This window comes from Belonocnema kinseyi, chromosome 3 (assembly GCF_010883055.1).
Source record: "Belonocnema kinseyi isolate 2016_QV_RU_SX_M_011 chromosome 3, B_treatae_v1, whole genome shotgun sequence".
NCBI classification, from domain to species: domain Eukaryota; kingdom Metazoa; phylum Arthropoda; class Insecta; order Hymenoptera; family Cynipidae; genus Belonocnema; species Belonocnema kinseyi.
Genome location: NC_046659.1, coordinates 5963228 through 5973523, shown reverse-complemented (window position 1 = coordinate 5973523; position 10296 = coordinate 5963228). Strand labels below are relative to the sequence as shown.

Genomic DNA, 10296 nt, shown 5'->3' with positions numbered 1-10296 from the left:
GTGTATGATTACTAATGATTAAATGTGTGATTACGTAAGCATTACGCAATATATGGATGGCCCCTTATTCAATGTATGCACCATACAAATCTACACTGTCTTTGTAATCTTTGTAATTGTTTAAGCGTTTGATGGAAAGTGCGTAAGACATCGATGAAAACAAGTGATAGTTAGAACGCGCCAAGTCTGGTGAGTACGTTGGGTGGGGAATTAGTTCCCAGCCAAGTGCAGAAATGGTGTCTTTGACCGCTTTCGCTGCGTGTTCCAGGGCGATGTCTTGCTGCAGAATCACTTTTCGGTGTCTTTTTTAGTCCATTCTGGTCACTTTTCGATCAATGCACTGTTCAAATTGATCATTCGTTGACGGTATCCAATGGTATTAACAGTTGCACCTGATTTTAGAAGCTCGTGGTACACAACACCCTTATGATCTCACCAAATGCAAAGCATTGTCTTCTTTTCAAAGTGATTCAATCTTGGAGACGATGTTGATAGTTCTCCTTGGTCAACTCATAACTTTCTGCGTTTCGGATTAGCAAAATATATGCATTTTTCGTCCCTAGTCACGATCCGATCCCAAAAAGTCTTTTATTTTGATTAAAGAAGAAAAGAAGTGCGAAAAAAAGAAGTGCGAACTAACCATTCTTTGCACAATCTGTTTAAAAAATTAAGAATTATTAACCGCCGCACTTGGTATGCATAATTTTTAAATTAAGTTGCATGCAGGATATTGGAAAAAACACTATCTTGACTTGACAAAATATATACATAAACGTTAGAAATTCTGGCTACAATGGGGTTTCCCACATAAGACACTTTTGCGTTGGGTGCAATATGCTTGAATCTTGGGAAACTGACTGAGGGTTTTTTGCAGGTTGGAATTCGAGCTTTATAAAACTTTTCGATTACAGTATCGCAACATATTTGTGTTTAGCAATCCGAAATCCCCTGCAGTACACACTCTTATAAAAACCGGGCCCATTATTGAATTTTTGAAAAAGTTGTTTAAAATCTTAAATCCATATATTATTCTAGAATTTGATATCAACAACCTACAAGAACCTTTTAATATTGAGTTCAAGTTACCACAAACTCAACTCGATTAGGTCCGAAAAATGCTGGCTTGAATCGATTCGAAATTACGTATCTTTTGGACAACAGATCAATTGGTTTTTTATGCATAGTAACTTTTGTGAGTAAAAGAATCTAATGTTTTTAATATGATTTTCGAAATTAGGATATTTGTAAGCTGAAACAATTTAAAACTCGCATAAATAGTTAATAAATGAACTCAATGAAATTACAGATTATTAGTTGAAGGTTGCACAAAACAACTGGCTAACTAGTAATAATTCTCAAACCGTTTTATTAACTTTTAAAATGAAATTCTGTATTCACAGTCATTCCCACAAAACGATATCCCCAGAAATCAATTTTAGAAGTAATTTTTAGTAACTCGCGTTTTCTCTACCACAAAAGTGATTACACCTGAATAATTTTGTAATAGAAGAAACTATTTTTCAACTAATTCTGATAGGTTCTAGTTTGGTTTGGTCGTTGTACTGTGTCACTCTTCCAGGGTGGTCACAATACTTCAATCCGTAGTTTAAAATAGATTAAAACACACGAGTGATTAACAAATCCGTTATATCGGTTTTCTTTTTGTCGATGAAAAATAGAATAAAAATGTGAAAAGAGTGTTTATTCACATGAGAAATCTTTAGAGTTGGTGTCCTTAACTATACTGGGCGCTTCTTGCAAAGTAATCAGTCGCTAGAAAGCTAAAGATGTATCGTGACCGGGGATTTAAAATTTTTAAGCTACGACTTTTTTCTCAAACGACCTTGACAATGAGAGCTGTATATACATAATCTGATAGTTGTTTGCCCGCGATATACATCCTTGTTAGGATATTCATCGTATGCATACGATAACATGATTGAGTTTATAACACGAAATCTTGAAAATATAGCAGTATGAATTGACGAAAAATAGTCAATAAGTAATAATATAATAACAACAATACGATGCTTTAAACGATATTAAGACTAGCGCTAGAGGGTTCTCGTTCTTTATTATTATCAGCAAAGAAGTTAGTGCGGTGGTGGTGGATCTGCTGAATGGTTTCTGCCATCTACAGTTCTAATAGGTTTTCTACGAGAACCACCAACAGAATTCATTCCACCTCTTATATAAGCAGCTGTTGGAGAAGATATTTGTTCTCTAATTGTTCCAGTTCCTGTATTCCTTACTGGTAGAGACAGTGGTTGCTGTAAAACCTGTAAAAATTTCGTAAATATAATGATCAGAAAGTTTTCTCTTAATTTTTGAAAATCTAAGTCTCACAAAATGCATTACATGAAAGGCAAAGTAATTAAATTCATGATAGAGAAAGATTTCAATAAAAGTACAGTAAAAATAATTAAATAGATTAGGGAGACGAGGGGATAGGGTAGGAGGAAATTTAAAACATCATTTGAGAAAACTTAACAGAAAAAACTATTTCTTTATTATTGTAAATATCTATTTTTTAAATCCTCACACTCCTTCGCATTAAACCCAGACCACTAAAAATTAAACTTATATAGTTATATGATACTAATTTCGTTAGTTAAACTAATTTTTAATGTTGAATATTAAATTAGTGTTGATCACTAGTTTAATATTTTTTGGAGAAACGAAAAAAATTTGCCTCAGACCAAATTTGTACCAGGAACGCCACCACTATCCATGAATGGAACGTTATCTTACCATTTACTGTCAGTGACACATATATGGCAAAAAAAGGTCGTGCTACTTTTGTTTCCTGACACATATGTGAGCATCTACAAATAATATCATTTAACGTGATCCGATTTGATTATTAAAAATGTTTGGACCTTGATAAAGTTTGTTTGAATTGGGTTTTTGGGTTCGCTGATTTCAAATCTGATATTATTTTCCAAATTGCAGGTCCAATTAAGTAGGCATAAATCATTGAAATGTTTCGAACTTGTTATAAATGGTGATAATTAGGTTTTTGGGGTTGTGGTTTTCAAATTTGATGTTCGATTTTTTAAATTCAAAATATCGGATCCAAGCCGTTGATCTACAGGAATAATTCAAAATATTTAACCTTGATTAAAATTAGTGATAATTACGTTTTTGGGCTCGCTGAAGTAAAATCTGGTGTTATTTTCAAAATTCAAAATGACGCATTCCATATGGCAGACATAAATTATGTAAAAAGTTTAGACTTTGATCAAATTAGTGATAATTAGATGATTGTGGTTACTGAATTAAAAAATAATGTTAAAATTTTAAAACACAAAACCTAAGCATCATCAATTTTATGAACGTTCGAACATTTTTAATAACTCATGCCCGCCACGTTGGATCCGCCATCGCCATTTACATTTTTGAAAATCCAACAACATATTTCCATTTATCGACCAAAAAAACCTATGTATCACTAATTTTATTAATATCTAGACAATTTCCATAATTCTTGCTCGCCATATTGAATCCGCCATTTTTAATTTTAGAAATCCTCAATTGGAAGACATGGATAACTGCTGATCGAGTATTTGGGAAAAAACAGAGTCAATTTAGACACTGCGCAGTTCCAACTAGGGGAAGCAAAAGCAAGCAATAATCCTGAAATGGAGCTGACTAACATCACAGCTTCATATTTTTAAAGAGTTTGGAAAAGGACAAGTAACTTGAAAGCTCCAGGTCCGAACAGGATTCATTTGAATTCAGACCAATAGCCTGTCTTCCAAAAATTTATAAATGCCTTACAGCTATAATTTCAGATAAGGTATATTCTTACTTCCACGAGAATGACAACTTTCTAAGTCTTGCGATGATGCTTTGGGGTACAAGAATTAAGTGTTCTGATCATGGACAACCAAGGATAACTAGATTAATATGCAATATGACGGGTATCTGTCAAGGAGACTCCTTTAGTGAATTATGGTTCTGTTTAGCGTTGAAGCCAATGAGCAAAACATTAAATAACATGTTTAGTAGTGCTGTTTTAAATTTCATGGACACGCTCTGTAATAATATCATTAATTAAAGGAAGAGGATAGTTCTTCGATACTCATGTTGTTTTTAGTTGATTAAGTTTTTTTAGCACACAGCACTAATAAGAAAAATAAATGGATTGATACTTACAATAAATTTGATTTAAAAGTTACGCTACCGTATATACAAGGTCGCTCTGAACGTTTACAAAGTTCATTACAAAATTCAACATAAATGTTTATTTCAAAAGCACTAACAATTTAGATAATTATTTGTTAAAGAAAAAAGACAGAGATAGGATTGAAAATTTGTCTGGTGTCATTTATATGATAAAATACAAATGTTGTAAGAATGTTTATGTATGTGAAACTGGGAGATTAAAAACTAGAATTTCTGAACATAAAAAGAGACTGTACAATTGGGAATTTAAATACAGGTTTGTCACAATACTCTTGGCATTTTAATCATTATTTCGATTTTTAATTCAGCAATATTAAAATGTTATCGTGATCAAAGTTAATGTACATGGAAGCTGACACATAGGGGATTAAGAAACTGCCCGCCTGCCAGTTCCAAGTCGGTCATAGGTGCGACAAAATTGGACTTTTATCGGCAAATTTATTCAATAATCACCTGGTATATCTGACGCAATGAAATCTGTACCACATTGTAGGGAGCAATTAGTGCTTTCAAAAATGTGTGACTACCACCCTCCACCTGCTCAAGAACCCCTGGCAGACAGGCCTAAAGGGCGCAATTGCAGGTAACTTTTAGTGTATGCTAAGAAACGCGATAAGACAAAAACTAAATAAAAGGTAAGAGCCCTCTGTACACGAAAAACTCTGCCTGCCAAGGCTCAAGGTAACAGAAATATGCCGCAGACGTATTTCTTTGCCGAATTTATTTGCTTTAGCTGTAATATTGTAGATGGGAGGCTACCGTTAGAAGAGGCTTCATCTTCGTTTGGGACTAGGGCTGCTGCGTGGGGGCGGTACAGCGGGGAAGGCATCTAAGGGTTTCGGTTTACGGTGTTTAGTTACGGTATTTAGTTACGCTGTTTAGTCTAGTCTTGTCTAGTTCGGTGTCCACTTGGCGTGAAAGTTAAAATGAAGTGTTATGTTTGTGAGAAAAGTGACGGAAAGTTAGTGGAATTCAGTGAGGAATCCTTTCAGAATTGGCTTCAGATACTTGCTTTTCGGGAAAAAAACTTCAAATACGGCGATGTACATTTAAGTGAAGAATCACTCAATGATTATGGAAGTAAGTAAAAAAAAATACTATGCCAAAAGGTTATAAATATTTATCCTTTAATAATGTGTATGTATCATAATCAGACATAATATCCTGATTACTTTTAGGCAAATGCAGCATCTTATCGAAGTAATGAGGTTGCTGGTGCACCTGAAAATGTACACGTGCGTGCAGATGGAAAAGGTGAAACTAATCCATCTGAACAGTAAGATTTTTTATATTGTTCTGCGAGAAGTGCTTTCTCCATTAACTTATGTATTATATTTCTATATATTTTATATAGATATATCCATAATTTATTATTATTATTTAATATTTCTACATTATATGTTCTTTATTAATTTCTTTTTACTTAAATTATTTATATTTTTTGGCTAGAAAATCAACTACTTTGTTTAAATTTGAAACAGTTTTAGAAAATGATTTTGTTGAATATTTATCATTTTAGTTTGACATTGCATTGTTTTTTTATGCAAATCGTCTTTTATGTTTAAAAATTTCACAATTTGGTAAAAATTTGAACTATCTCATTGAAAATTAACTTTTTTGTTCAAAATGTATATTTTTCATTGACAATTCCATTTTGTATGCAATTTAGTAAACACGTAGAAGTGTTAAAATAAATAAAAAAATATTTTAAAATTTCTTGTTCTGAAAGTTATAGGAGCCTAAATTACATTATAAGCTGTAATACTAAATGCTAGAGGTATGAATTCGTTTAAAATATTTCGCAAAAGAATACGTTATTCATTCCTCCTGAAAACTTAGCTAAATAAATTAGATAGCCTATTCTTCGTAAAACCCATTAATATATTCTTTCCGTGTAGCAGCGATGCCTAATTATGCCGTGTTTTTAATTATGATACACATCTTGAAAAGTCGTAGAGCGCTCGCATGTCGCATCTCGAATCTCACACTCTCATATTTATTACTCACACTCAAAATACTTAGGACACGCTTTGAAAGAAACCTCTCTTGAAGATCCCACTACTCCTGTGCACATGCATTAATTTTAGAATATAACATACATAAATATTTAGAATTTATTTAGGGCAGCGATATTTTACTTTTATTTTCTTTTATAAAAAAACTGGATACAAATGTTTAAAATCTCTAAATTCCTTGGAATCTTCATGAAATGTTTGGAATGTTTTAGAAATTTAGGCGAAATAATTTGAAATCTTCTAAACTTATGTGCAACCTTTTGAAATCGTTTGAAATCTTTGTGAAATATTCGAAATAAGGTATGCGGGCATTTTTCAGGTCTTTGATATCCGTGATGTCTTTTTGAAAAGTTGAAATGCCTTTCAATATTTTGTAACCTTTTAGAATCTGGTGCAAACTAAAAAGCAAGGTTCATTATAACTCTGAAACTGAATTAGAATCGAAATTTTGAACCAATAATGTTTATAATTTGTAAGTTGAATATCACAAAAAATGTACATTTTAACAGTCGTATATAAAATTTCTGTATTATTTTATGTATATAAATTTATTGTATTTTATGTATAAAAATAAGCATTCCGAGGCCAAATGTCAAGTTTCCTTTCAGAATCAAATTTACAAACGTGTCTCGAGTCCCATTGAATAACATTGCTACTGTATGCTCACAGCATGATGGTATTGTTGAAAAGGGTCTATCCATTCACAAGTGTTTGCCGCCTACTGAGGGAATTTGGAGTAATGGATCCTTTTAAGTTTTCAATGAGACTCAGCCGCCTTCCCCGCCGCACCGCACCCACCCAGCGGGCAGTTTCTTAATCGACTACGTGTCAGCTTTCATTTACATTAACTTTTATCACGATCAGTTCTCACCTTCGAAAAAACGCAGTGGGATCTCGGACTATTGAAACGTGGTACCTACGGTTTTTCGAGGGCGCTGATTACGAATATGAAGTCAGAATTTGAAAAATAAAAAAAATTGTAGCAGATTCAATACTGAGGACGAAAATATTAAAAAGTATTTAAAAAACGATCTACGTAAAATGAAACACTTATTTATAATAAGTTATCTACCACAAGGGTCTTTAGATTTTTATTTGTTTTAAATTTATTTTTATTATGTTTAATCTTTTTTATTTATTTTTTTTTATTTTAATTTTTAATTTTCAGAACTGTAGTGTTTGGGGTGCTTTCTGTGTGAGTTTCCCTAGCCTCTCACGTTAAATTCCTTCTTCATCATCCGATAATTCTGTATCGCCTAAAGTATCAAATATTTGATGGATATCTAACAAATCATCGTTTTCGTTCTGACTTTCTACGTCGGAATGACACAATTCATCCTCTTGCGAAATCTTTAGTCAATATTTTTCCTCCGGAGTAAGTTCTTTAGCACCTCTATTATCATTATATGTAGGCCAAATATCTGCTCCACATGATTTGGATTCCAAACGTATATTTTGATAGACTTTCTTAGAAAGTGAATTTTTAAACAAAAACGCTAAAGCTTCTTGTGCAGTTTCTTTCTTAGTGAAATAGATGTTTCACTTAATAATTTCCTAATTGTGCTTGGGGTTTCTGAATTTTCTCAAATATTATCGCAAATCGAATACAATTTCTATTTACAGATTGTTTCGCTGCGTAACAACAAGCCATAATTAACCTAAGGGGGTCACGTTTCAGCTCAGCACTGATTTTAGAAACTTCTCGAACTTTTGAAAGATCAGACTTTTCGGCAAAATTAAGCGATGGGTGGCCGAAGTTTGAAGAGGAAGCAGAATCTTGTACTGTAATAAAAGCAACAGAAAAATTGAATTTAATCACTCAGCATTATTAAATTCAAATCTTGATGAAAATCTTTGCGCAACTTGAAATGTTGTATCACGTTTAGATTTCAAAACTCGTATTTTCTTCATGAAAGATTTTATGCCTGACTCTTTGATATTCTCAATACTCAAATGCAGTTTTGATACAATGTACTGAATAGTTGAATCCAAAGTATTATTCATTAGAAAGTCAATCATTTCTCTTTTCGTAAATTTTGACATTATATGCAATATAATCAAATCCAAGAGAGAAAAAAAGCCAACAAAAAGAAAAAGTAAAAACTTGTAACTTTGGATAAGCTTTCGGAGCAAAGTAAACACTGGAAAACAATTGAAACATGAGACGTGTGCGTGCGTGGCGGCTCGCTGCAGACAGGTCAGTTATTGGTGCTCGGGCGCTGATTCTATTACTTGCGATTATGATATTATTTATAGAAAGGAACAAAATGGAGCACCCCTACCGTCAAGTATACATCATAGTGAACACATTGGTATTTGAAAATTTTTGATATCTTGCGGAACCTCCAGGAATAATTAAACGAAAGAAGGTATTTTACAAAAGTACTAATTATTTTCTAATATCAATGTGGCAGAAATTTTATTCAATTTTTTTCAATCACTCAACATTTTTTTTAACTTTTATGTGTCTAAGGGCGATAAAGAGAAAAGAACTATTACCATTATATTACAATCACTGATTACAATGACCTGATTCTTTTGTACAAATTCGAAAGTTTGAAACTTGGACTTTTGGCCACGGAACCGGGTCGCCTGGCCCACTGTGCAATGAGATAAGAAATGCGATTTTATCAGAATTGTAGGAAATTTTGTATGGGGTAAACTACCCGAAAATTATTTTGGATTATACAAAAAATTATTCAATTTTATAATATTATATTTCCGCAAAGTAAAGAATATACAAGAAAATTACCAACAATAAGAGGTAAAGAATGTGAATTTGTCAATTTGGTCAAATCTGTTTTGGGGTTAAACTATTCCTAAATCAGTTACGATTATGTAAGAAGATTACCAACTAGGTGTAAATTGAAGCTGAAAAATGTAAAGTAAAAAAATACGCTACCATTTTACCATGTTTCTATAAATTAAAGCTTAAATATAAATAAGTTGAATGTAAAGTATCATAAAATACCTTACGATCATATAAAAAAATTATTAAATGAGTGTAAATTCCATGTTGAAAAAATCTGAAAAAATGTATGTTGAAGGCAATAATAACATAAAATTTATGAAACCAACAATCATCATTAGACTTGTTTATTCATTTTATGTGGTACAGTAGTAATGCTCTTCGAAGAAATGTTTCAAACATGATGTTTTTTTGCATTACGAACATCTAATAACGGCTACTTTTTGACATCCTGGAATTTCACATAACGTGTTGGAAAATATTTTGAAGGATAAGTCTACCAGATTCTTAAATTCTCCTGGTTTTTCTGCATAGTAACCTGGAAATTACGGTCCATAATCGCCACCATCAGGTCGGATTTTTTAACCGATTTGAAAGTTTTTTTTTTATAAATGCTCCAGCTCAAATTTTTAAAAGAATTGTGGTTTGCGATTTTTAAATTTCTTTTCACAGAGCAAACATATATAAACAAATAACGTAACGAAATTGGCCTTTTCAGCTTTTTGAATATTTATCTCAAGAAAATATAGATAGAAACTCACTATCAGTCGGAAATATTGGACCTGCATTCAAAGTACATAATTAATTCTAATAATATTGATCTGAATTATTAACAATTTTTATAAACAAAATCTTGTTAGTGTTTTTTTTTTTTTTATCATAGAATACATTTTTTGCTTCACGCCAGCTGCTGATATTTTTCATACGTCATAATTTGTAACAAAAAATTACCATAAGATAAGGGTACATGATACTTTGTCGTGCGGTAAATCGGGTTCAGTCCCCTTGGGTTTTTTTTTTCCACAAAAATTAAAATGTCTAATAACTGAATTCGGAGAAGCTACAAAATAGTATAACGGATATCCTTGAACTATTTTTTTAGAGCTAATAACAAAAATTATATTCTGCTAAATAAAAATTGTAAGTATGTGCACTATTTTGAGGTTAAGAACCGTTTTCAGCTCTCTGCCATTCCGATACAAAGCAGCGGAGGAGGCTGCTGAAGCACTCGGACTTAACTTTAGTATTAGGGGTGAGAAAAATGCATCAAATCTTATCTATCTCGAGTACTCACTCCTGAAAGCCCGGATTAAGAAAGCACAAGAGAAAAACTTTCGTGAACAG

General features: G+C 32.3%; 1 protein-coding gene across 3 annotated transcripts in view; it reads right to left on the bottom strand.

The window, feature by feature from the left end:
* Positions 1–1349: 1349 nt before the first annotated feature.
* The window catches only part of LOC117168709 (E3 ubiquitin-protein ligase KCMF1-like), a 185766-nt gene continuing 176819 nt past the window's right edge, over positions 1350–10296 (bottom strand). For all 3 annotated transcript variants that reach the window (XM_033354413.1, XM_033354411.1, XM_033354414.1), the window contains one exon: positions 1350–2279. In XM_033354413.1, coding sequence (XP_033210304.1) covers positions 2094–2279 — 186 coding nt within the window. In that variant the 3' untranslated portion in view covers positions 1350–2093. The remainder of the gene's footprint in view (positions 2280–10296) is intronic.